Here is a 27,683-nt window from a genome sequence, read left to right on the forward strand (position 1 = left end):
GATCCTCAAGCTTTCCCGATTCGACGATTACGTAAACCCGCCACCTTTTTCCCTCTCCAGGTAATGCTACGGAGCCCAACAACATTACCAACAAGAAGCTACATTTGTGAGATGAAACAATAAGGGAACCATTTGGTACAAAATTGGGGCCCCGACGTGCTTCGTTTTAATTATTTTCCAATTTCACCCTTATATAGCTCCAAAATATCGCATTCCGCCCCCTCACCCCGTCCGCTTTCTTCTCCGCCCCGTCCGCCTTCCTCAGATTCGGCGGCCCGGTCTCCGGTGGCGCGCCGACCCCACCGACATTACCTCGTACCGATTATAAATATTTCGTGGGACTTCTCCGCACTCCTGCCCCCCCGTTCCCTTCCTCCGCCGCCTCCGGAGATGCTGCTGTACGAGACGATCGCTGCCGCGGAAGCGGCGCTGGGGCGTAATCTGACCGCCGCCGAGGCCCTCTGGTTCCGCTACTCCGCCCAGATGCCCGACTACCTCCTCTACTCCCACAACCTCATTTTCCTCTTCATCGTCTTCACTCTCGTACCCCTTCCCCTCGCCCTCCTGGAGCTCCGCCTCCCCTCCACCCTAGTCCCCTACAAGCTCCAGCCTAAGGTCCAACTCCCCCCGGCCTCCTTCTTCAAGTGCTACAAGGACGTCATGCGCGCCTTCCTCCTCGTCGTCGGGCCTCTCCAGCTCTTCTCCTACCCCTCCATCAAGGTCTCGCTTCATTCTCATCTCCCCCGACCCCACCCCCCTTCTTCTAGGGCCTTCTAGGGTTAGGGTTTTCGCCTTTTTTGGCTGGATTCCTCTTTTTACCCTCCGCTTTGTCGAAAAGTCTCAAAAAGATTTTTTTTCCTGGTTTTTTAATGGCTAAAAATGATGCAGTTTGTTGGGATACGGACGGGGCTGCCGCTGCCGTCGGCGGCGGAGATGGCGGCGCAGTTGGTGGTGTACTTCTTGGTGGAGGACTACGGGAACTACTGGATCCACCGTCTGCTGCACGGGCGGTGGGGGTACGAGAAGATCCACCGCGTCCACCACGAGTTCACGGCGCCGATGGGATTCGCCGCGCCCTACGCCCATTGGGCCGAGGTCCTCATCCTCGGGATCCCCTCCTTCGTCGGCCCCGCCATCGCCCCGGGCCACATGATCACCTTCTGGCTCTGGATCATTCTCCGCCAGGTTGAGGCCATCGAGACCCACAGCGGGTATTATTACTGAACTTTTGATTGCAGTCGCATTCTTTTCTGATTCTTCTAGTTTATATCGTTTTTTTGGCCAACATAATGGACTTTATATTAATTTAGGAGTTTGATGAAAGGAGAATTTTTGAAAGCGTTGCGTATGGTCCACTTGATCCTGTTATGAGGTGATGATGTTCTGTTTGTTGATTGTTTAACCATGTTGAGCTCATTAGTAACCTGCTTATATTCTTTTTTTAGTATTAAAGTAAACAGAATTCAGCTTTGAAGAAGGGGAAGTTTTTTCTTTTTTTCTTGTTTTTTGCTTCCAGGGCAAGCATCCTTTGATTAGGGATAGAAAAAACACAACGTCCATCACAACATCAATTTATGCGTTTTAAGATTTACCAACTCTAAAGATTATACAAGGGACTGCTGGTATTGCTGATCCTTTTGATTTCCCAGCTTTCAGAGTTTGAGTCCATTTGCTTTTCTCGTCAATATCTGACCACTTAGCATCATTAATTATTTGTTATGCACATGATTTGGCTATGGAAAAATGCTCAGCCTGTTGATCATTTAACCATGCCATGGTTATATGCTACTACTATAGGTCACACAAGGAGACTACTAAGGTGCCTAGGCCTGGCGATAGATGATAGGATGAAAAATATCATATATGTTTTTAGTAATGAAGGAAGTAAAAACAGACAGTAAAGAAGAGGGAAGCATTTTGCTTGGAGGCCAGGCATACTCCAGGTGGGAGAGCTTGTTTATAATTTCATTATTAAGTTTTCATGCTACCATTAGTTTTTTTTTTTTTTTGAGATCCTAATTTCTTCAAAAGCGAGCCAAAAAAAATTCCATCATTATCTGACTCCTTTATATTCCTGCTTTTGCAATTTGAGTCCTTTTATTAACCTTGTCACTCATCAATCAACAAAATGAAGAAAATGAAAATCACTTCTTAGAACCTTGACCTTGTCACAGCGCCAACAACCTAAGATATGTTATGTTTACAATTGGCTTGTGACATTCGCATTGCTTAATCATGTGTTTTGCATATCCAGCCTAATCCTTGCCATCTTGTTGTGCACAAAAATAACACGAAAAAACAAACTTGTGCATGACAAAAATAATCCTTGCCTAATCATGTCTGTCAGTCCTTTGTTCGGTGCATGACATTCCACCACAATAAATCAAACTTGTGCTCAAGGTTGGTATGCTTAGAAGAATTAACTTTTTGGTGTAAATTTCTCATTTTCCTTCTGACAAAATCCATTGTCTTTACTTGTGTCTGCTGTTGCTAGCAGTTTCATGACTGCGTAAAATATATGTAGGTAGAACCTCCATTGTCGATTGATGCAACCATTATATATATGTGTTTATAATTGCTTCGATTACCGATGTTTGACCATACCGGTTTGTATTTGCCATTTTTCATGAAATTCAACAAACCCAATCCATCTTTTTTTTTTTTGTTTTGGTTTGAAGGCATGTATGTATCTTGTTTGATCAAAACCACATATGAAACAACTTGGATAAATTTTTTCTGTTTTGGCTCTTTTATTGCCATATCACCTTAATGGCTTTTATATTTATTTGCTTGCTATATGTCTTCTTCAAAGAAAAAGAAAACAAAATACAAAGCTTAATCTCATCATCTGGTTGACAAGCACATCAAACTGGTTTGATATGTTGGATCTTTCAATATCCAGTCATGCATTCTTACCTCAATATGCATGCACATAATTGAAAAACTAACCCATGGTTTTAGTGTATCTGCAAACATTGAGTAGTTTTCCCTTTTCTAGGTGGATAGAGCCTAACAGCATCTTGTATGTATCAAACATATGGTAAAACTGAATTTGTTCATAAAAATGAACCCATCCAATTAAAAACATAATCTAAGTTGGCAAACTACTGTATTTGTCTTGGTTAGCGATGCTCTTGTTGGTTGGTGATACACTATGCCCTTTTGTGCTTTTCCATTATTTATTTACTGTTTGCTTCATGATACTCATTATATGTTGCATATTTGTTGAACCTTTTTGCAAGAAATAAAAATGTCTTGTGCTTGCTCTTCTGGAACATATGGTCTCCAAGAGATAGATAGATGTTGTTTGATGGGATAATCAATCCATTTTTACAAATAATAGTGGCAAAAAAATCATTCCTAAAAGATGATTTTGACTACAAGTGAGATTTTCAAAAACTATTGGTGATAGTCTAAAACAAAGTTATAAGAATGACATGCATTAATAGGAGATGATCAACTAGACAAGTCATACTCCAAAAAATGGTAGTTCATAGGATTCTAAGGGAGCTTACTACTAGTTTGCAAGGCTAAAAGGAGTTCCAATGAGGCACTGGTAGTTTGATGCTACACATGCAGCAATTGACTATACTGATTGTGCAGAACAGCAGATAAGATCAGCTTCATACTTGAAATAATAAGGGACCCAAATCATTAATCTTAAATTTATGTTGTAGGCAATGTTTTATGAAGTTTCCTGACTAACATTTTATTGTGCCATCAACACTGAAAAATAGGACGATGTTATTGCATGAAGGAAGCTAGATGAAGAATGCATAAATATGTTAATTTTTAGTGAACAACATATCGGTAATTGCTTGCCAGTGATCTAACAATTCACAAGGATCTCGATTTGGCCTTCATTGGGACAAACTTAACATGTATTTTTTGTTGGGGGGATGGTAGAAGGCAAGATAGGGTTGTAAACAAGAATTTACTATTGGTTTATATCGTAAACATGATGGGGAAAGTTGACAATGATACTATGGATGCTACATCACACCATATGTTTGGTTTGTCTTGCATAATATGGACCATATCTTGTCATGCTGGTACAGCAGGCTATAGTGCAGGCTTATATGTAAACAGATTGCTGCATTATGTGTTCAGCACAGTTAGCACCTTTTTGATTAACCATACATGTATGTATGTATATTAGCCGCTTAGACTGTAACTCTTTATCAAGTATTTTATATGCTCTCTTCTGTTTTACCAAAATAATAAGATTCCTATTGTTTGTTTTGATGTAGTATACTGCTAATTGATGTTTACCTATTTTTTTCTTGCTTTCTTATTTGGACATTTCGATTACATGCATATGCATTATAACTTAGCATGCTAAATTTGTTTAATAGGCAAGAGATCAAATAAGTGCTTAAAACATGTTTTCTTCTAGAAGGCAATCAAAATTAGTCTAGATTGTAAAGGTAAAAAAGTTGTCCTAGTTAGTGTCATTCCTGTCGCAGATTGTCTTGGTACGTAAAACATGTTTCATGTAGTATGATTGGTCTTACCTGCATAAGGAGCATAGCTAGGGCTTTCCACAACATGTTTGTCTATTACCTTCTCTTATATGTTTATTTAAACAGTTGAATCCCTCACATGAAGCAAAACCCTTAATTTGCATCTATGAGGATTTGCCACCACAATCACTAAATAAATTAATAATATGCTATTGAAAATGACTCTATCAAAAAGTACAAGCTATAGAAAAAGTCTCTTAGTTTTGCTTTTGAAAAAATAGTTCCTAGTTAAGTGGTAGAGTTATCACAATGAATAGCATAATATCTATAAACAAGGAGAAAAATTGGTAAGAATTCAAAAGTTATTATTTCTAGAAAAAGCAAGTTCCTGGACTTTTTTAGTTGAAATGGCAATTTGTCAGTGGAGGGTTTGTAACAGTTGACTGAAATGACATGAGAAGAAATCAAACAACTTACAATTAGGAATTGCATCATTTGGAAAAAAAACCTATAAAAGCCGAAAGACCTCAAATTCTGAACCTTTGTCAAAATAGCAGAAAAGTCGAGCTTTTGCTGGAAAAAAGTTAAGGGCCAGAAGCTTTACCAATTTGCAGCCAGTAGTTTGACATATAGGAGAAAGAAACTTTGTTTAGGAGATCATTAAAAATCTCTAGCTCAGAAGCCTTAGATACGATCAAGATGGGCTGCCACAAATAGATAGTTGACCTAATGATGACACAAAGCTAGGAAGAGAACCTATATTGTTGAATATGGCAAAAAATAGCAATTAACATCATCATCAGCATCATTGTCATCCAAGCTTTTTTCATATTATATGGGTTTGGTTATAGAACACAATTGAGATGGCTCGAAGGAAGGGTTGAGCAAATCTCATAATTGGTCAGCTTAATATCAATCCAATAGAAATTGGTGTGAAATTTCTGGCCAAGTAAATAAAGTCAAGAGAGGGACATGTCATGAAACTTATGGGGCATCAATGGTAGGAAACTTCTTCCAAGGGTGATGTACTTGCTTCGGAAACTTTCATATCATCTTAACAAGTTGTTGTCTTGGGCTTGAGGGAAGGGATTGAAGGAGTGCTTTTTTTGGAATTGTAGAGCAGATAACCTCTTCTGAAGGCTTTTGAGCATGTAGGTCATTTGAGCCATTGTTGATTTAAGATGGCTTGTGCAATGCAAATGTATGCATATAAATGCTTCTTCAACCACTTCCAGCATGCCCATAAACTGTTGATGTTAGAGTCCAAGAAATCGGGACAACCAATGGCAAAATGAGAAGCAAGTTGGGTCGAGTCAGATACAACCTGAACCCAACATGGTTGTATCTGCTACTACTATAAGTCAGTTTAAAAATTGGAAATTTCACCTTGAAAATTTAAATATAACACCATTTTTACAAATTTTACAGTTTTTCTCACAGCTAGTATTTTATTACTTTGTAATGTTAAAGGATATTAAAGTTAATATGAAATTTCTTTCTTCTTAGTAAATGTTACATTTGTTTATGAATTTTACAATTGGAGATGTGGATATGCTTCCCATTGAAGGTTTCCAAAAGATGTTTTTTTTTTCTTTTAAGCATTTTATGTAATAGATTCCCAAATTAATGAATATAGGGTGCATTCGGTTCATGATCGAAATTAGAATCGGAATAGATTGAAATGGAAATTGGAATAGCCATATCTCTTTACACGTTTGGTTCGTGATCGGAATCGGATTTGAATACTAAGGGAGAGTAGGGATTGGATTTTGGAGGGGATTGGGGCATACCTATTCCCCCCTAGAATCAGAATGGGACTCCCCCCAACCAAACGGTTGGAATGAGAGTCACTCATTCCTATACCCATTCTAGAGTCCAAATACCCCCAACCAAACATGCCCTAGTGTAATCAGATTCTAATGAATTAAGTTGCACTAAATTTATTTTAGTAACAAATTATTTAGTTTAAGTCTATATTTCTGGATTTTATTAGGATTAATTAGTTCTTGATTGTGTGATCGGTCATTTGAAGAAGAGATACATTGCCAAATGAACAATGTGAAATGACTTATTAATTTCAGGCTGCAATTTCTAGTCTTGTGGTTGCTTCTATCTTTGCCAAACATCCAACTACAAGCTAATTCTAGTGATATACTATCTTGTCCAAAAATGAATGGTATCAGTTGCGCATGCTAATTTACATGATAGGACACATAACTGGAAAAACATGGATAGATTGGAGCTTAATGTATTTTGATGATTAGATCATAGCAAAATATAGTATCATGCTATTAAAACCATCCATTTTTGTATTAAACTTGATCTTAGGTTAAAAACCACCAAAACAAAATCTTTTGTTTCGAAGCTTTCTTTTATGATGTAGATCATGGATGATTTAAATCTTTAATTTGGAAGGTCCATCCTGGTGTGCAGTCATAATTCACATTGGGGTGAAGAGAAGACCCCTTGCCTGCGAATCAGGGCAGCCCAAAATCATAGTGGGAGGTCATGATGTATAGGCAAAGGACCACCAAAATATCTCCTTTTCTATTTTTAGGCATTGTAGGCCTTATTGCTCTTATCCAATTGGTTAGATTCGCATCTGTGAACCCCAAAATTGATTTTTGTAGTGGGTGTGAAGTCCTTGCTTAACTCCCGGTGTATTATAACCACACCTGGAAACCAGATTTATGTATGTATCATATTTAACTATACAAATTATAACGGGAGTATGCTGTGGTCTTTGGGTCTGTCAAATTTGCCCTTAGTGAAACATTAAATTAGTTTTCCTGGAAAACTTCAATATAAGATAACCATGAGTATGAAAGAAAATCCTGTTAAAAAGTTTATAACTAGCTGCCTAACTATCTCTTTAGTATCATCTCTAACTTTCGCAGTCTAGGAGAAGCTCAACATTGGAGATCCTCTCATTAAAAAGGGAATGCTAGTGGATTCCATTTACCTCCTTTGCTGCACCAACAAAGAGTCCATCAACTATCTGTTCCTTAGATGCAGGGAACCAAGGACAATTTGGGACCAAATCTTACAGGCACTGAATATTGACAGCTAACCATTTTCTATGCATGCTCTTTGGTCAACTTCACATCGAAGAAATTTCCAGAAAGTGCTTAGGACATTGTTTGATCCCCTGATATTGCAATCTGCTGGACAATTTGGAAAGAAAGGAACCAACATATCTTCCTGAAGAAATTCAAACCAATATCATTCATTCTAAAACAATACACAGATATGTTCGATTGCTGGTTACCTTCAAATCCTAGAATTTCTAATTGTTCCAATATATCTCAAGAATTTTATGTGATATCTGATTGTGATCTGCATTGATTTCTTTAGTTGAATAAATTAGGGAAATAAATTAGGGTGGGTTTCCTCATCCGTTTTAATCAAAGAAAGAGCATATCTATATCTAACCGATGTTTTCTCTTCCCAAGTTCTCTATCCAAACCCATTCAAATTTATGATATGATAAGTTCTCATCTTGCATACCCAGTATAATATGTATATACATATATGTGTGCACATGTTTATATATAATATATGTAACGTATATGTGTATGCAATAGAGATAGAATCTCTGTAACAATCATATTTGAGTTAATATAGAAAATTGATGGCTTTATTGTTCGATATTTCTCATGTATTTATGTTTTAGTAGGTCCACTAATTATATAGTAAATATTACAAAGTTGAGTCCCTGCTGGTATCGAAACTGCTTGCATAGAAGTATATATTTGTGTACTGTATGAGAATTTTATCAATAAAAACAAAAAGGGTAATCAGAAATTGAAGACATTTCTTACTCCAAAGATGCTAATCAACAAAAGCTTTCTGAATGCAAAATGTTAAATTATTGTGATTCTCAACTCTAAAATGCCCACAACGTCTATGTGTTTGAGTTCGAGTAGCCTTCAGTATCTTCAGAAAGCCACTGAATCATATCTACATTGAGGTTCTGAATGATCATAGACTTGCTTATGAAGTAGCTTAAAATCAAGGAAGTTTTTCAATTCAAACTGTATATAATTTTTTCAGAAACTCCTATTTGCATCTTGCTGGCTTGTTATCCTTTTCATTCTTTCTTAATATCTAAAGTGATTCACAACTATTATTGCCTGTGACTAATGTTGGTCTTATAGATTGAACTGAATAGAGCCAGTTTATCAACGAAAAAATGTAAAACAGTTCTTGCAGGTCTCTATGGATGCTAGACATGCAGTTAGCCAGGATTTTCTTGGAAAGAATGCTCTTGAAGTCATTGCTAGATTATCTCTTTCTGAACATTAGTATTTTTGTGGATGGGCAATGTTGCTTATCTCACAGCCTGTGTTTTCCCTTTCAGTCTATAAATTTAATTTCTTATCTCTATTCTCTTCTGTTTCGATTTCATATAATTAACCATCCATATGCTTCCAGTGTCCTATAAGTTTTTATGCTTTTTAGCATGAATACGTCACCCGCTGAGAAAAGTATAGATATCTAAAGTTAAATCACTTGCTCAAGCAGTTATTGAATCCTATTATTTTTTTTGCTGACAAATGTTTCAAACAGCTATGACTTCCCTCTAAGTCCCACAAAATATATCCCATTTTATGGAGGGGCAGAGTACCATGATTATCATCATTACGTAGGAGGCCAGAGCCAGAGTAACTTTGCTTCTGTCTTTACCTACTGTGACTACATATATGGGACTGACAAGGTTCGTTAATTTCTTACAGTTTTAAGTGTGTGGTTAGCTTTAAAGGGAGAGATCTGGTATATTGATGCTATACTTGTTTCTTTATCATCCCAGGGTTACAGGTATCGCAAGGCCCACCTTGCAAAGGTAGTTCTACTTCTTTGCCAGTATCTCTACATATTATGTGTCTTCATTATAGAAGTATCACATATTACTTTGTAACGAAGCATACATGGACATGCATACTAGTTTCTGAGAACAAATGTTAATTATTTTAGCATCTGCTAGATGCTCTCTCTCTCTCTCTCTCTCTCTCTCTCTCACGCATGTGCGTGCACGTCCGTGCGAGCACGTCAAACATGACATGCTTGAATGTAAATTGTTTTAGCATCTGTTTTCACAAGCCTAAACTAAATGGTGATACATGGATGGTAGTATGCAAGTTATTTTCCTTTATCTGGAAAAAAATTCATGCATTGAGACTTTCAAATTCTATATATTTCATTATACAAAGTTATAGATGATACCCATTCCATGCATTTAGGTTCAAAGTTGTAACTTCATCATTGCTATTTTCTTCACTATACTAATTTTGTTTGTCATCTTTGACAGTTGAAGGAGCAATGGGCAACGGGTGGCCAAAATGGAGAAGCCAATGGTTGGAATCAAAATAAGAAGTCTGAGTAGGATTAGATCTTCAAGCCCTGTGCTTCAAAAATTTGTATGCGTATTCTGGCTGGTAGGTTTTGGCTACTTGGTACCAAATCCAGGTCATCATCCATTTTGGGGGCGTATTAAATGCAGCGTTTAAGTAGCACTCATCTGAGTTCATCTCCTCTCTTTTCTACTGATGTTGTCTTGTTGGTTGCTCGTCTATTTACAAAAAGAACATCCAGTGATGGCACTTGTTCAACTGATTTAAGGCAAGAAGATTTCCCCTGCATTTGGTACCAAATTTTTGTTTCACTTTGATTTTGCTCATGTTGGTAAGCCAGCTTCCTTCTGCTTTAATCAGACAGCTATTGTAATGAAATCATTAAATAACCTTGGGACAATCCTTACTTCAAATGTATGGAATTCATCATTGGTTAAATTCTCCCAACACTGATCAGTCAAATGATTCCTCATATAATTATGGATATTTATCTATATACTTTTTGAAAATTGATTGATTGCAGGAGCAATCATAAGCCATGTTTTCTCAACCATGCGAAACAACAATCTATTCGTCACCTTGAAAAATCATTCTTGCATTACTTGCTGATCATATCCAATCATAAAGTTTGTCCTGCGCCTTAGCAAATTAGCAATATCAAACCAAGAAGGCAACCATTCAAATGGCTGATAGCAACACATGCGGAAGAGTTGGCTAAGTTTCTTATTTAGCAAGTTTGAGGGCTAGGAAAAACATTGAATTTAAGCAGGCAAAATTTGCCTGTCACTTGAATAATGTGCTGACGGATGTAATGCGCCTGGTATATCTTCCCAAAGAAAAATTTAAGGTCAGCGTTTTCTATGACGCCATGGCAGTTGTGCCAATCAACTGGAAGCAACACCAACCAGTATAGCAGGCCACAATCCCAATGATAGCCAAACCAGTTTTAGGTGAAAAATTAGTCACAACCACAAGATAAGAGAACCCAGCATAAAGTTCAATTATTGACTGTTACAGGCCTATATGGATGCCTCCACTGCATCCAAATCCCGTCCAACAATCAAGATAACCACGCAAACTCACTCAAAATGCAGTTCTATCTAAAATTTGGTCCAGAGCTCCGATATTCAGCCCCAAAGCATTATGTTAAAGTCACCACCAATCATTCAGTACCTCCGAGGGCCGCGGTCCAGGAACCTCCCGGACGGGCACTCGTATGCCCAGTGACCCCTTCCACCACAGTTGTGGCAGATTACTAAGGGACCCATGCAGTCCCTGCTCATGTGGCCGAATTGGTTGCAGCTCCGGCATACCACATCCCGGTATCCACCACGAAGCCCGCCGCCGCCGCCGCCGCCGCCGCCCCTTTCACCGAAAACATCTGCCTTTGGACACTGCCTGGCCACATGCCCGGCAACGTTGCACAGGTTGCACACAGGCTCATTTTGGCAGTCACGAGCGAGGTGCCCTGTCTTCCTGCAATTGTTGCAAGCCTTCTCGTTGGTGCAATCAGCAGCAATGTGTCCTTGCTTGTAGCAATTGTTGCAGAGCCTTAAATCCCCAGGCGGCAGCTGGGGAGCAGTACAGTCCCTCGCAAGATGGCCAACCTTGCCGCAGGTATGGCAAATACCCTCGTTGGGGCACTTGCTTGCCGTATGGCCAGGCTCTTTGCAGTTCCAACAGAGGGCCTTTGTAGTGCATTCTGCCGCTATGTGCCTGATTAAATGGATTACATAATAATATATCTAAAACCAATGAAAACTAAGGAATAAAGCAGGTGAATGTTTCCGGGATAAGAAATGATGAAGGCTAGTAACAACAAGTTAGCAAAGTGATCTCCTGAATGAACATGGGAAAGAATAAAGTATGTATTTACAGTTAATATGCAGTTCAAAGGTAATCAGATGTCATTGATGATTCAAATTAAACTGCAAAACCACAATCCCAAAACCCATTCAAACTTGCTATTACCATTATACATTGTATTTGATCATGCAAACTGCATTGGGATTACGACTCATATATTTGTTTTCACTTTATGATGCGCTTTGATGCAATGTAAATGATCAAAGAGATGACATGCGCCTACACTGCCGTCTACAGTAAGATCCACCAATCAAAAAACAAAGTACCGGCAAAATCCAACTCACAAGCCTACTAAGACCATGTAAGTATATAGTGGAGACATATTATATTCTGATTCTTACCCTGGTAGGCCACAATTATTGCAGACAGCCACATTTGGGCATTCCCTAGCATAGTGTCCAGGTCGCTTGCAATTCTTGCACAGATCAAGACGCCTATAAAGAAACAGCAAAACGAGAATTTTCAATATCCAAACTATTGCACTCTCTGTTGACAAAAATAATTTAAAAAAACATCACTACATGCATCCAGGACCATCTTCAAGTAATCAATAATATATTTCTATTAAATAGTAATTAAGTTAACATGTAATCATGTCTTCTGTTCTTATTGCCAGAATTGGGAGCGGAGCAGAGCAGGTGCAGGTGTGGGTCTGCTGACACTTGAAGGAGGCACTTATGAAGCAGGCGCAGGTTTGAGTTACCAGAGAATTTCCAAAGCAGGTACGTTACCTTAGGTACTAGTTTCCAGCTACTCAGCTTTTGCTACATTGGCAATTAAATTCATGCTAGCAAACTGAAAATGCAACATCAATAAAGTAATTTTCCATATTAACCAAGCAAGCAATATAGGTGCAAATTTTAGCATATTAACAAAGCTCATTCTTGGATAAAGGAATTTTATCTGGACAAGCACAGAATCAGCAAGAACATGGTTAGAGAAAACCCATGCTCATTCTTGAAAACTTCATACAACAAGCTTTTCCAAATACCTTCGTCAACCTCCAAGACAGGTTTACTTGTATTCCCTGCTTTATGTGCCAACACCATTTGATTTGATGAAGCACGAACAGATCTGTTCCCCATCTCCATAACTTCATCCACATGCAATTTCTAGCCTTCCTGAAACTGATTCATGTCTATCCTAAATTCGAAGTCCAAGTCACTTATAATTTTGCTGCTCTTCAATCTTATCTTTAATCTTAGGGTCCTCTTTATTCCTAAGTTATATGGCGCATGCAAACATAACATCCTTATTTTTTGCAACCAGCAAGTGGAGAACAGACAGCATTCTAGAAGTGCATATCCATTATCTCCATCAAGCAGCATGCACGCGCACACAATTCTTATCTTGAATGGCAGAGCCCTCTTTACAACTCAAATTGTAAAACTAGAACAAAAATTAAGGTCCTTCGTAAGCAGCAAATGGAAATCAAACAACACTATAGAAGTGCATATATATTACCCCCACCAAGCCACAAACAAGTACATGGACACCCATGCACCCAGCCTCATATTTATGCACATGTACAGAGATATCGAATAAATTATAATGCATAGAAAGGACTTGCTGAGATAACAAAGAAAAAAGAAAAGAAAAATGTCACTTTGTCCCCCAAAAAAAGAAATGAAACATTACTTTCAGAAATCCACTGGACAATTGACTTTGACATCAATATTTCAGGTCTAGTTGCTTTCATTAAGGTGGATCTGGAGTCATGTAAGCAATGCATGAAGCACGATGATGTATGAGGGTGCATTTAAATTAAGTAAATTAAATCAAAAGACATGAGATAATCCAAAAGCACTTGATCATGATCAAATGTGTAAAGTAACCCATTCAGAAAAATATGCCTCCAAGTCATGCTATGTCTCAATCTGGTACTAGCATGGTATGCATCCTTTCAAGCTGACCAACTAGAAGACATCTACTTATGTGATGTAAAAACCAAACTGGACCTAAAGAATATAACAATTTTTTCATGCAAAATTAGGACTACATTTTTTCCTATAGAAACTTTGATGTACTATCATGGTCCTATAATATGTCTGTCACAATACCAGATCATAATGTAGCATACAAATATCAGTTATCACTTAATCATTTGCACCTAATTACTATCTTTTACTTATCATTTCTTTGTTGAGAATCTTTTCTTTAACAAAACATGCTACGTAAGGTCACTGTTTGAGTTGCTTAGTTTACTTGTCCTCTCTATTCTTTCACTTTCCCTGCAATTCCTTAATCATACTTCCAACGTCATGTAATCTCTAATTCTACACATGCCATTATGACTGCATTACAAAGTATTCTGCAATAAGTACCTTGTGATAATTTCTGTATAACACCTATCTCCTGCTTCAGACAGCAAGTGCTTATGTGGATATTATAATAATGATTTCCAAAATTATTTTAAAATAGTTTCAATTCTATTTTACTTCAACAACTATATACAATATTTATTCCAGTTGCAATTTTATTTCAATGCTATCTAGGTTTGTTGTATTAATTATATTAACAATCATCGTTCAAGGGATTTAAACTTCGCTTTTCACAACTACTTTTATGGTGTATTCTATTCAGTAAATAATATATCACACTGTAATAAATTAGATTTCATTGACAAATTATGCTTGCTTTGTTTTAATTCAAACATCTCAAATCTGATATACATGCATATATGGATATTGCAAATCCTGATTTAGATAATCTATATGTCAATTTCTTTAACTTCTGTAATATGAAAAAATTACTTCATAATATTTTGCTGATTCAGAATTGCAGGTTTACCATTTATCAGGGGAAAAAAAGGATCTTCCTTTCTTTTACCTTCTGTTATATTATATATATATATATTGATTCTATATATTTTCTTTTCTAACATACCCTTAATCTTTTGAATAGCAATTTGGTCGGCCTGCAATTTCAACTTAGGTTAGTTCACTTTTAAAGCATACAATGGGTTTAAGTTTTCACGTTACAAGCACTTAGAGAAAAATATGCAAATGGTTGTACACAATCTGATTGGTCAATTTTTAATTATGGAACCCAAGAAAACATATGAAAATCAACAACTCTGCTATATGAACTCCAATATAAGTATATTATGCACAAGAGCCCAAAATATTAACTTTGTATTAAAGCATATTGCTAATATTCAAGAACATGCACCGGGATGTATGTTATTGATGAAGAAAAGAACTACATCAAAAACTAAATTGGACTTATAGAAGAAAGCTTTAGAGGATAAGAGATTAAAATCAGTAGAATAAAGACTGAGTATATGAAATGTATTTAGTGAGAATGGAAACAAAGATGAGATTCCGACTCAGATTGATAGACAAGAGATACCACATAATGATTGGTTTTGTTATTTATGATCTAGTAAATGACATAATAAAATTAGAGTTAGTTGGATAAAGTGGAGAACTGCTACAGTACTATATAATTGACACATACTTGGAAAGTTAAGGGAAAGTTTTACAGAACAATAATAAGGCCCGCAATGTTATATGGATATAATGTTAGACATAAAGAGGAAAACAAGTTAAGTGAGGTAGAAATGAGAACGTTAAGGGTATGCAATAACAATAAAAAGAATAGATTGAGAAATGTATGTGGAAGATGAGCTGTAGGAGTTGCAGAAGTTAACGATAAAGAAACTGAAAATTGATTGAGATGGTAATAAGCAAGGTCCGCCGTACCGGTACCGGTCGGCGTACCGGTGGCCGGCCGGACCGGTACGGTACCGGTCCGGTCCGGTACGTACCGGCTGGTACCGGTCCCGTACCGGCCGGTACGCGGTGGTTTCAAAAACCACAGCGCGCGGCGCTGTGGTTCTAAAAAAAAAAAAAAAATCGTACCGGTGCGAACCGGCCGGTTCGCACCGGTACGAAGTGCGTACCGGCCGGTACGGGCTCCGAACCGGCCGGTACGCACCCGTACCGGCCGGTTCGGATAAAAAACCGGAAATACCGGTTTTTTATCCGTTCCGGTACCGGTCCACGGCCGGACCGGTACGTACCGGCCCGTACCGGCCGGTACGGCATTCCATGGTAATAAGCATATAAAACAAAGATCCAGGGGGTCTCCAATAAGGAAAGGTACTTCAATTTGTGTTGAAGGTTGCAGGAAAAGGAAGGAAAGACCTAACTAATGTAATATGAATGGAGGTTATAAGAGAAGACAAAGAATCTCAGAATAGCATCAGAGGTGGCTCTAAATAGGAATACTTGGTGAATAAGGCTATATAAAAATGAGCCCAAATAACTGGGAAAAAATCTGAATGGTTATACTTTTGGTATTTCGTTCAACAACCTATTTGAGTTTTTATCCAAAGGTTTGATAATTTACTATCTACAATAAGTTAGAGAAGTTCAAAAACATGGTTACAAGAAAGGTTTAACCAGCTTATTGCGGTTTATGAAACCCAGCAAAAAGAATATCTTCATATGATAATGCATTATTAGTTCCATGCAACTTGACTATATTACCCAAAAGATTGACATTATAAGTTGCTTGTCTTTTGAATTGTTGCATATACCGTCCATTTGACAATGTCTTTATTTCAACTAATGCTGTATCATGTACATAATTGTCAAGTAGCCTAGGCAATTGTAGCCGAAAGATTAAGCTACAACCTAGTTGATTTCCCAAGCAACAGATAAAGTACAAAGTGATGTAGGACAATCTACGGGAGGGAATCTATAAGGGCTTAGGCTAGGAATAGAATAAAAGCTTGCTGAAAAATTCAATTCAACCTGATCTCTAATTAAAAATGAATTAAGAAAGTAGGAAAAAAGGTTTGTCAAGGTTTTATAGGTTCACATCTAGTAGCAATTCACTAGATCTGATCAGGTTCAATTGGATGCTGTCGACTGCAGAGGAAAATGCAGCGAAGGAAAAGATAGAGGCAATTAAAGCAAAGCACAAAAATAAAGAAGTAAGAATAGGGAGAAAGAAGATAGAAAGAAAAATAAAAATGGACTCCCATCTGGTCAGACATACTATACCAATCAAAGTAATCTTCTAGATATGTGATCCAATCAAGAAAATCATGTGGTTCAAGATCCACAGTGGAATCTTCATCAAGGACATGTTCATAACTCATAAGGACATTTTTGATAATCAGATATGCCCCATGAATTGGATTGGATGCTATGGTGGCTTTCCAAAGGTTTGGATACCAAACAAATATAGGACAATCTATGGTAGAGGTGTATAAGGACTCAGGAAGCAAGGCTTAAATCTATAAATTGCTGAGTTTTGACCTGAGTTTTCAAAATATTTAAACTATGAAAGTTGAAATTTCAACACCAAAACTGACCACAAATGTGACAATGAACCCAGAATATAAAATTAGGGTTTAAGTGTGAACAAAAATCTAAAAGAAGCAAACACGCCGATTTGAAGGACTGTTGAATGAATGAAGTAAACATCAATTATGCATAAAGTTGATCATGCTCAGTCAAATTATAATGAACTCAGATTGCAGTCACATAAATTTTGTTCCTCTCATTAGGCTCCAAATTATAAGTAAGCTCATTAGACATTCGCATGGCAACTCATAAGGCCCTATCAACTAGGAAAGAGCCTGCTTGATTGTAAAAAATAGGGTTGACCTTGAAGCTGCATACAAATAGACTTAAACCATCTCTAGTTCTGCATCCTAATCCATATAAGTCTAAGCTAACATTCAAGAGAAGTTAGTTTTCCCCAAGTTGCTAATATTTGGATCATTTAATATGACCAGGAAAAAAATCACACATAGTGTGCCAATCACTTCTCTTTTATTTTTTTTTTCTTTTCAAATAATGGATTTTTAATTTTGTCATGCTGGAATGCATAATCTATCATTTTGATATAGAGATTAACCAATAATAATTAGATGCTTCTACAAAACTACCTCAAGATCCATATGTTGCACTCCTAAAGACTTGAGATTGAAATTTACACACGAGCCAAGGAGGAGGCAAGGATATATATAGAAGAGATTGGATGATGTACAACATTCTTGGCACACAAACATAAAAGGGAGGCAGAACAAGGGTTCTGTCCTATATATCAAGAAGAAGACAAAAGAAAAGTTTGAAGTGAGAGCAAACAACTGAGAAATTTGAGTGGTTTCCTGAACTGTTTTCTCAATTGTAGTTTTTTCCCTTGTGTCAGCTGTTCTCCTTTTTTGTTCCTTATTTTTCTAGATGCAGCTAAATGAATACTACACACCGCTTTTTTAGTATTTTATTAGCGTACAATTCAAAGACAAATTCTGCCACTTTTGCTTGTTGTTAAGTAGCTGTCCACCCTGCAGTGTGTGAGCCGCCGTTGCACCAAAAAAAAAAAGTAGCTGTCCAGCTGAAGCATGATGTTGAACAAGCGCTATTTAATAGGAAGCCTTGAAAGTTTCATGTTTGACATGGCCCAGCTGATCTACACCCAATTGGTACATGAGGTGTGCATATATTAAGCCTGAAGTAGAAGTGTCCACAAAGAACTTGAACCACATAAAACCCTCATGAAGTGGGTGATGCATTAGATAATGTAGGGCATGCAAATCAAGGCAGATTTGATGAGTTCAAGTTGCATGTAAGCGGCTAAATTGTTCCTGAAATACTAATGATTCATGATATGGATCTATTATACTGATCAAAATAGCCCTGAACATTCTAGATCGCATTTTTGGATCAGGATTAGTCTGAAAATAAGATCCAAATCTATATTATACATCACACAATCCTGTGCATCATAAAATTCAACTTGATCATGTTATTTATAAATTAGATCATATGGAATTCTATTTCATATAATTTATTGGATTACATGCCTTTAAACTTGCTTGTTTATCCATAATAATCTTGAGCATGTAAAAGTAGCAAGTTAATTACAATTTTTGAAACAAAAAAATTTGGAATTTATGGATTTATGATCAAGAGGAAAATTTTCATACTTTTGCAATCTTTTTTAAATTTGATACATTTCTCTCATAAATATTCTACCTAAAAGAATAATTCAATTGACAGGATCTGTATAGATACCTTGAAAAAGTAGACATGATGTTTAATACATCAGACATGCTACATATAGGTTTATGATGGTGGAAGCTAGGATTGTTATATGTACAACCTCTTAGTCTTCACAGATCTAATAATTGACTCATTTTTCAATTTTTGCATTTATTTCATATTTTTAAGATTTTTGTTGAAATCAAAAACAAAACTTATGATCAAAATCCCTCGATGATTTATAACTTGATCCTGATCCTAACAACATCCAGTGGGTCCGCATTTCAGTTTTTTAGCTGCCAATAGGTACATATGAGGCATTTGAGCAGTGATTAAAAGCATAGAAAGAATAATCATCCATTTCTTCCACATGAATAGTCCATGTAGCAAACAAAAAAATATAAAGTTTGCATGAATAAGTCCTATTTCATTTTTTCACTCCCTATATATATATATAAAACAAAGAGGCATCAAAGGAAATCTAGAGGGCTTAAGAGACAACTTTTGCATTTCAATAAAACATTGGCATCTTTTCTAGTGGGACATTAGTCAGCATATAAATTATTTTTTTAATATGAGTTCTCCTCAATTATGCAGTATGAAATGCATTTCAGACAGACATAGGAGTCACCTTATCTACAACTGCAGACTATTACATCTAACTTTAAACAAAGTATGAGGGAAAAGCACATAGCTGAAACATAGCAATATAGTTGAAATCCAAAATAGAATGGGTAAGCCATAGGTGTATCGCGTATCACATGAAGGATATAACAGATCCATATGATACTCAGATGGGGAGAGGGGTGGGGGGGGGGGGGGGGGTGGAGGACATGAAAAATGAATAAAGACCTGGAACCTCGGCGAACATCCCTCCTGTATGGAGCATCACGATATGAGGATCGTTCAGTGCGGATCCTGCGGTCTCTTGGAGGGCTGCGGCTGCTTTGACTCATCTTCAGTCTTTATCCTTAACACGACCAGCTGCCACCAATATGCACTACCACCAACAAAACGGCCAACACCACCACCACTACAACCACCACCAACACCTTCCTCCCTGTCCACAACAAAACCAGACATCCAAAGCCACCTCCATGAGTCCAAATCAAACCACCAATTCTTTCCTTCCAAAAAGAAACAACCCAGATTCCAACACTACAACATAGGCTGCACCAAATAAATTTACCAAATTCTCCACTCCCCATTACTACACCCTTCCCCACGATCCGTTTAACTTTTAACCCCATTGCTTCAACTACTCTACTTCAGTCAGTTAAACAGCCAAACAAGACCCATTATCCAAAAAAAAAAGTCTAATACAAAACAACCTCCTCCGCTATTAGACACTCCTACACCCCAAATCTCAGAATTGAGTATCAACCTGGAGCACATATAATTTTTGACCCAATATGGAATCAGCATCTGAACGAAGCAATAAATGAAAAACACTTCAAAACACCACAAACAAAAAGGCAAACAGAAAAGAGAGGGGGCAGAATCATCCAGCATGTATTCAAAGTAAAAGCATGCTTTCTTTTTGTTAATGCATATTATTATCCAATTATCACATATACAATAAAATAGTAAACCTATTTAGGAGGTGAGGAAAACAGCTTCAGATGACAAAAGGACAAATTAGACAAGAAGCAAATTCTCTTGTCCAAACATTCTATCCCGAATCCATTTTGGTAAGCGCACTTTATTAGTTAGTGACCTATTCCCTTTAAAATCAAAAATACCTTATCTGATATCCAACACAACTGCAATAACAGGAAATAGACTGCATATAAAATTCAATTGACACGAAACTTCAGAAAACAAATCAATTTCCAAGTCCCGAACTTTTTTTTAAAAAAGGACAAATAAAAGAGTATCATTAGCAAATATTGAAACTCCAGAAACAGAAATCCAAGGTGTTGAAAACAGAAGGCTTTTTTTTTTTTGCCAGTAGAACTGTAGAAGAAAAGAAAAAAGGACTAGATTAGGAGAAAAAACCAGATTACCCCACAAAAAATCATCAAATTCCTAAAAAAAAAAAACTTTTTTTGGAAACCAAAGAAACAAATATAGAGAAGCAGGAAACCATAAAAATGAAACACGAATGTCAGAACAAATAATTCCCCCTCCGTCCCTCTTCCCCTTCCTTCAATTCGTTACAGATCTCAACGGCACCACTAATCAGAATAATCTGAGGACTAATCTCCATAAACAAGTAATGAATTAGCACCAAACGCACATCGATCTACCGGAAACAAGAGAAAAGGAAGAAACCTTTTACCATCCCCGCATCACAACCCCCTTCCGATCTCTCCCTTCCCCTCTTTCGTGAGTAAATTAACGTACTGCTTGTGAGATACCGACCTCTTAATGTCTACTGTCGGAGCCGGCTAGGGTTTCTCTCCTCCCTTCTCCGCCCCCTCTCGCCTTCGATTCTCCCACGGCAAGTTTTATCCGAAGAATACGATTAAAGTGCAAAAATAAATAATATCCCCTTTTTTATCCCACCCGGCACCAAACAATGGGCCGGGACGGGGCCCAGAGCGGAAACACCGCCGCCCATCCAAATGCGGTTCCCATGACCTTAATCAAGCGACGACGTGCCGATTCCCCGTTGGTTTCCCCGGATAGCGTTGACCCCGGCCACGTCACGTGACACGAGAGCGTCCTCCGAAGTCCCTCCATCTCTCCCCCTTTTTTTGTTTTTAGAGAAATATCCTTCTACAAATTCATATTCTCCTAAAATTTATATTTATTTTTATATTTTAATAAAATATTATTTTTACACAAATATTTTTAATATAATAGTTCTTCATTAATAAAAACCATATTTATTTTAATTAAAAATAAAATAAAATTTTAAAATTATTTTTTTTGTTATCCTCACGGTCGCCTTGTAATTTTTTTAATCTATCTATTAAAAATATTTTTAATTATTTTAATTTGAAATTATTAATTTTTTAGCAGTATTAGATGGCGTAGGTGCATATGCAAAAATATGAATAAAAAAATAAACTAGCAAAATAAGTATTTTACAACAATACATATATAAATATTAATTTTAAAAAAAATATTTATATAAAATTAATATTTATGAGGATATTTATTAAAAAATTAATAGCCTTCTTTCTTGATGGTCGCCAGGCAGAGAAGACGTGGAAGCCGCCCTACTACATGGTGGTGGGAGTGGACATGAGCGGTGGCTTTCTGCCACCGCGCGTGCTCCAACTGCAAGCAACCTCGACAACCCCAATCACCCAACATGCCGTCTATGTAGTCAGAAAAGCTTCGCCCCTCCATCCAAGTACCTCTACAGCCTACCGGTAGTCACAGACCTCTTTTTCCAACTTCTCTCTCCTTCTCATGAGTTCTTGGCTTTCTTGGATGCCGCACGTCGATTGGAATAAAGAGGAAGACGAAACTGTAGAAGATTTTATATCCTTACCTCTTAAAATATAAAATATAATAGCATAAGATCATGATAAATGGGATTGCCTCGTTGATGGTCTTACTGTTTTTAATTAACATCTTGATCCAAAGTGGGGATGCATGTATTGAATCATCCAAAACCATATCTTGGAGCTCATTTTCATGCATATTTTCTTAATTATCGATTTTCTCATTCCTCTTTTTTCATTGTAGCATCAACTTCATAATTATTCTCCTCTTCTATTCTCTTCATCTCTTTGATCTTAAGCATTAGTTGTTTTGGTCCTTTGCTTTTAGCTCTTCATTTCTAGCCTTTTGATTATGTGTATGCTCAACCAAAAAGCTATTCTCATGAATTAGTTTATTATTTTCTTCTTTCAGTTGGAGCACCCTTTCCGTATTATCCGTTACTAATCTCTACGCCTTCATAGTCATCTTTTTTTAGCCTTTGTTGTTACTGCTTTTATAAATATTTTGCTTTTAGTTTGGCCTCTTCAAGAACTTCATCCTAGACTGGAAACTTGCAGACTAGGCCAACTTTTCATCATTGATGGGCACCAAAGAAGTAATAAGAATCTCAATTTCAAACAATTAAAATAAACTCTTGTAGTATTGTTAACAATAAAATAAAATATCAAATGCATAAGTGACAATATCTGACTTGAAGATATTTTAGATAACTCTTTAAATAGAACTTCTTTCTTTTTATAATGATCCCGAAGTTCCTCATTAAGATAACGAGGCATGCTGTTATAACTACATCTTTATCCATATTAAATACAAGAAATTACTTTTCCATCCCTCTAAAGACCCTATTGTAACAGGAGGTCCCGGATGACCCAAAAAAAAACTTTCGGTCCACCGTTTCATGGATCTTTAATTCCCGGTCCCTAAGTTATTGTTTCCTTTAAAATATAGTACCCAAAGTGCCCCCAGGTTACTTAAGTACCCCCATGTTACCGGAAGCGGGAAAAAAAATCCTGCATTCTGTTTTCTAACTGGAAGACACTATGTTTTTGTCTACCGAAGATGCTCCCAAGTAAAAATCCCACTTGCAGCCCTTAAGCGTGGATGCCCCTGGTGATCCCACGGAAGATGTTTATCGAAGATGGCTTTGGAGGAAGATTTTGAAACGAAAAAAAGGGTGAAAAAATAGGCCGCAATAGGGTATGCGTTTTGTCTCCGTTCTTCTCTGTTTTGTCTTTGCCAATGGAGATTGTTTGGTTTGGGAAGAGACAGGCACCCATTAGGATGGATGCTAGATGGATAGGGAGAGAGCATGTCGAGCCTTTGTGTTGACCTAAAAACGTTGAGACTCCCTCTTACTCTTTACCTGTTCCCTGTTTGAGAGAACGCTGATAGTCCCTCTTTCTTTGTGTAGTGAGATTCTGCTCCACTATATTCCTAAGTCTGTTTGCAATTCGGAATTATCTGTTCATTGCCTCATCTTTTTTTCATTGTCATGGCTTCGGAAGACACTGCTAGTTCTGTTTTTATGACCATTTGTTGTTATAGTAGCGAAGCTGTGATTATTTCCATCTCAAAGGACGCAATTCTTGATCAAATTTTTAAGGAAATAGTTGAAAGGTGGAGACATTTATCTTCTACAATGATAGAAGTTAAGTTTTATATTCCAAACAAGTCTAGAATGCTTGTTACGCTCATGAGCGATAAGGATGTTCGTAACATGCATCAAATACATGTCAACTTAAATGCCAAGGTGATCGAGATGGTTGTTACTCATTCTCCAACCGTGTTCAATATATTATTCGAGAAAGTATGCGGTGATAAACCTGTTGAAGGAATGCAGAGACGACTCATGGAAGGTTGGAGAGACCAATGTCCACCTAAGCTTCCGTTACAAATGAACAGGGCGAAGTCGGTTCGAAGGTCGACTCCGAGGCCGGACAGAAAATATCTCCTTGCTCCTCAGAATCGGGTCGGAAAAGTTCTACTTTTCCAAAAGGGAACGGCTTAACAAAGGAAAAGAGGAAGATCGAGTACCGTTGGGAAGTGGTTTGCAGTTCTAGGGTTTGAAACCGGGGCGTAAAAATCAAGCGGAATCGGGCGAGATTTTTATGGAATTTTTTTTGTCGGAAGAGAAGATTAAGATACGAAGATTGGGGACGAATGAGAGCTGGAATCAGTGAACTTTGTATAGGGCTCGTTCAAATGAACACAAAGCATACGAGGGAACGACGGAAGAGGAAAAAGGTCAGGGGTATTTTGGTCTCCTTATGGCATTTCATATGTCAATGGACCGCTTATTAAAAGAATAGTCAACAGGGACTATTCGTTATAAACGGGTCTAACTTTGGACCGCTAAGCAACTTCCCCTATTAAATATGCTCAAACAACAATACCTGCTTATCATATCATTGGTTATTATACTTACAAATGAAAATTACGAATAATTTTTTATAAAAAAATTACTTGTAATAAAAAAGTGCATCCATGGAGATAGTTAACTTTTCTGCACTTCTTCAACCTCACATATATCTTTTTTGTGGCATGTCAATTTCACTTAGCAAATAATTATGGACAGCTATACGTCATGTATATCTCCATAAAATTTTGGGTACTTCTTAATTTGTTTGAGGGAAAAAGATGCAGAAAATATATAGCATTTCAAGTTAGATGAAATCTGTTGTCAATCTTTCATTTGCCTTTAACCTCAGAAGTCTCTTTCAATATTTTCTCATGGGACAAAATTGATTGGAGAAGACTTTGTATATACTTCTAACTCTTCAACACTAGTTTTTTCAGATATTTGTATTTCATAGCCTTTACATGGTAGCTTCATTATGAGTTCCACACCCCTCTGGCAAATGACACCTTCTTTTGTTTGTAAAAAAAAAAAAAACACCTTTCTTATCATTCCATAACTCCAAAATATCATCCAACCCACCTTTATTCCATCAAATGTCAGGAACATCAAGGAAATGGTAGAATGGGGTGTTGCGAAAAGTCTATGGTGCTTTTCAATCATACTTTCTACCACATTAACGTTATGCTATTTTGCAAAATAAGTGACATAGCATCTTAGATCTATAAGTTCATGCCCATCATTTTTCCTGCACCCCTCTCCCTTTCAGCAAAAACCATATCATTATGCCCATTTCTAATTTCTTGCAAAGTTTTGTATTTTTCTTCTCCTCTGCTTTCTTGTCTCTTAGCATTTTTTTCTTCGTTTATCTTTTCTCTTTATCCAAATTCTTATCATTTTTTTAATAATTTCTCATTTCCCTTTTCCCTCATTTTCTCTCTATTTAACCTTTATTGATATAATCCTTTTTCTCTATTGTCATAATTAATTTGTAAAGGACATGTTAAGGTAGAAATTGATTGCCATGCGTTTAAAAAGAAGAATAAAAAAAAAATCAGATCTTAAATGTAGGGTCGATGACTACTTTTTATTGATGTAAGAGGTCTAATATATTTATTTCGGTTAATCATGCAACTTGTTGATTGATCGGCAATGTTATTTATGGTTAATAGAGGAGAAAACTTATTAATTCTTCAATTGTGTTCGCAATTGTGAGTCAGAGATCATAAGAACATATCTAAGTAGTGTCTTGTGTCAACGAAGCTTGGTATCATGATAAACTTTGTCACATATCTAAGCATACCATTTCAAGAAATAAGGAGAAAAGATTTTTCTTTTCATTATGCTCTTGAGCGAGTGTTGAGTAAAAAACTTTTCACTATTATGACACAAAGGGAAAAGAAATGTAGAACTATTTTTCTATAGTAAGACTCAAAACTTTATATATTACTAAATAGAAATTCACCTCCTATCTTTTATATTTCTCTAGATGATCCAAAGATTCCTATGAGGTATATGAACCTTCACAAGGATGAGTGTATTTTGTTAGAAAAAATCAAACTTCAAGATGCACATGAATTTTTTGATAGAACACCTAATACCATTACACACTTACACAACTATATTGTTGCCTTACATAGAATCTTAGAATTAATTATGGTGTGGAATTGTGATACTTTCAAGAGATGTACCTGAAATGTGTGACATATCTTGAAGATCCAAATGGGAGGGGACTCTTATCCTCTATTTAGTAAGAAGGATGGATTGGAGAAAGGATGGATGGAAGAGAAAGGATGGATAAGGGAGAAGATGGATGGGTCTTCCAACTATCTATAAGAAAATATAAAATATGTAAATAAATCTATCTTATCCTATAAACTTAAGTTTTTAGGATAAGTGGTGATTTCAATATGATATCAGAGCAGAGGTCCTGAATTCAAACCCTATTTTCGTACTCTTTAACCTCAATATTAAAAAATTCACATGTTGGGCTCACCCATTAAAGAGAAATCCAGCCCACATGTGAGAAAAAGTGTAAGAAAATATAAAATATATAAATAAATCTACCTCATCTTATAAGCTTAAGCTTTTAGGACAAATGGTGATTTCAACACTATCCTCTTATGTGTTTAGTAAACATAAAAAAATGGAGGGAAATGATGACAAGAACCCACTAGGAGACCTGCCCTAGGAACCCTTGAATCAATTTGCTATACTTGCCCCGAGATCGCTAGAAAACAAGTTGTAGGAGATCAGATTAGAACTCTAAGGCAACTAAGTCCTTAAAACCCTAATCCTTGAAGATGCCATAAAGGTTGATCACTCCCTTTGATAAGTTAGAATTTTGTATTCTAATCCAAGAACATAAGAGAGCATAGCAAAGCTTGCCAACACTTTAATTCATTCATAATGATCCTTTGGTTACATATGGCAGCCTTTATATAGGCTTCAAACTAAGGTATTGGAAAGGACATCATCCCCTTTCCAAGGCAATAAGTAAAAAACATTTTCCAAGTCACAACTTCCAAGTTACAACTTCAAAATAATAAATGACACAACTTTCAAGGTTCCTAACTACGAAGTACATGAATAACTTAAGAAAAACAAGTTGACAAGTCAAAACTTCATGTACAAGTAATTAGGAACACAACAAGACTCAAGCCCAAAAGTACCCACGAAATGGGCCTAAATAGCATCTCCACGTGGATCAGCCTTGTTTAATGGCTCCAAGCTTTGTTCTTCAGCATTTACTATGTAAAGATAAGTGATCAATCTTCGTGAAGCCTTAGAGTCTTCTAGAGCAGCCTCCTTCTCTTGAATTTCCATGACTAGTCCATATAAAGCTTCTTTCATTTGTTTTGCCCTTGCTCTAGTCATTGGACCTCCAATTCCTTATAATGGATCTTTGGAATTAGCTTGAACCATTCGGCCAGCCCCTTGATCTCTATCATTCCCTCCCTCCTCGAAAGGATTCGTCCTCGAATCACCTACATCAAATAAGGATAAATCAGCAACATTAAAAGTAGCACTAATATTACTAGAGTTGCTAGGCAAATCCAGCTTGTAGGCATTGTCATTGATCCTCTCTAAGACTTGAAATGGTCCATCTCCTCTAGGCTGTAGTTTGGATTTTCATTGCGTTAGAAACCATTCTTTCCTCATATGCACCCAGACCCAATCACCAGGTTCAAAAACAATCTTTACACGTCCTTTGTTGGCTTGCTTAGCATATTTCTCATTCTTCTTT

At 36.9% G+C, this 27,683-nt stretch overlaps 2 protein-coding genes across 3 annotated transcripts; one reads left to right on the forward strand and one right to left on the reverse strand.

The window, feature by feature from the left end:
- Positions 1 to 203: 203 nt before the first annotated feature.
- Positions 204 to 10,252, forward strand: LOC103718600 (very-long-chain aldehyde decarbonylase GL1-10-like). The gene is made up of 5 exons (XM_008807498.4): positions 204 to 720; positions 889 to 1,211; positions 9,033 to 9,180; positions 9,274 to 9,306; positions 9,772 to 10,252. Exons 1-5 carry the CDS (start codon positions 391 to 393, stop codon positions 9,844 to 9,846), a joined length of 909 nt encoding a protein of 302 aa, XP_008805720.1. The 5' UTR covers positions 204 to 390; the 3' UTR covers positions 9,847 to 10,252.
- Positions 10,253 to 10,743: 491 nt separating this feature from the next.
- Positions 10,744 to 21,202, reverse strand: LOC103718599 (zinc finger protein GIS2-like). Of its 2 annotated transcripts, none has more exons than XM_039126773.1 (4): positions 21,046 to 21,202; positions 19,534 to 19,741; positions 12,022 to 12,114; positions 10,744 to 11,530 (listed from the first exon to the last, which is right to left on the reverse strand). In XM_039126773.1, the coding sequence occupies exons 2-4, from the start codon at positions 19,635 to 19,637 to the stop codon at positions 10,981 to 10,983; spliced, it is 747 nt and encodes a 248-aa protein (XP_038982701.1). In that variant the 5' UTR covers positions 19,638 to 19,741; positions 21,046 to 21,202; the 3' UTR covers positions 10,744 to 10,980. The 2 variants fall into 2 exon arrangements, with proteins under 2 accessions (XP_038982701.1, XP_038982702.1); XM_039126774.1 differs by having other exon boundaries at positions 19,534 to 20,065; positions 21,046 to 21,200.
- Positions 21,203 to 27,683: the final 6,481 nt, after the last annotated feature.

This window comes from Phoenix dactylifera, chromosome 5, assembly GCF_009389715.1.
Source record: "Phoenix dactylifera cultivar Barhee BC4 chromosome 5, palm_55x_up_171113_PBpolish2nd_filt_p, whole genome shotgun sequence".
Taxonomy (NCBI): Eukaryota; Viridiplantae; Streptophyta; class Magnoliopsida; order Arecales; family Arecaceae; genus Phoenix; species Phoenix dactylifera.

Bases quoted from the DNA above. Each gene is read 5' to 3' on its own strand.
- LOC103718600 (XM_008807498.4), top strand. From the start codon at position 391: ATGCTGCTGTACGAGACGATCGCTGCCGCGGAAGCGGCGCTGGGGCGT. The intron at 721-888 runs GTCTCGCTTCAT...AAAATGATGCAG, and splicing joins TCTCCTACCCCTCCATCAAG to TTTGTTGGGATACGGACGGG. The intron at 9,307-9,771 runs GTAGTTCTACTT...CATCTTTGACAG, and splicing joins GCAAGGCCCACCTTGCAAAG to TTGAAGGAGCAATGGGCAAC.
- LOC103718599 (XM_039126773.1), bottom strand. From the start codon at position 19,637: ATGAGTCAAAGCAGCCGCAGCCCTCCAAGAGACCGCAGGATCCGCACT. The intron at 12,115-19,533 runs GTCTTTATTCAT...GTTTCTTTATAG, and splicing joins GATGTTCGCCGAGGTTCCAG to GCGTCTTGATCTGTGCAAGA. The intron at 11,531-12,021 runs GTAAGAATCAGA...CCATTTAATCAG, and splicing joins AATAATTGTGGCCTACCAGG to GCACATAGCGGCAGAATGCA.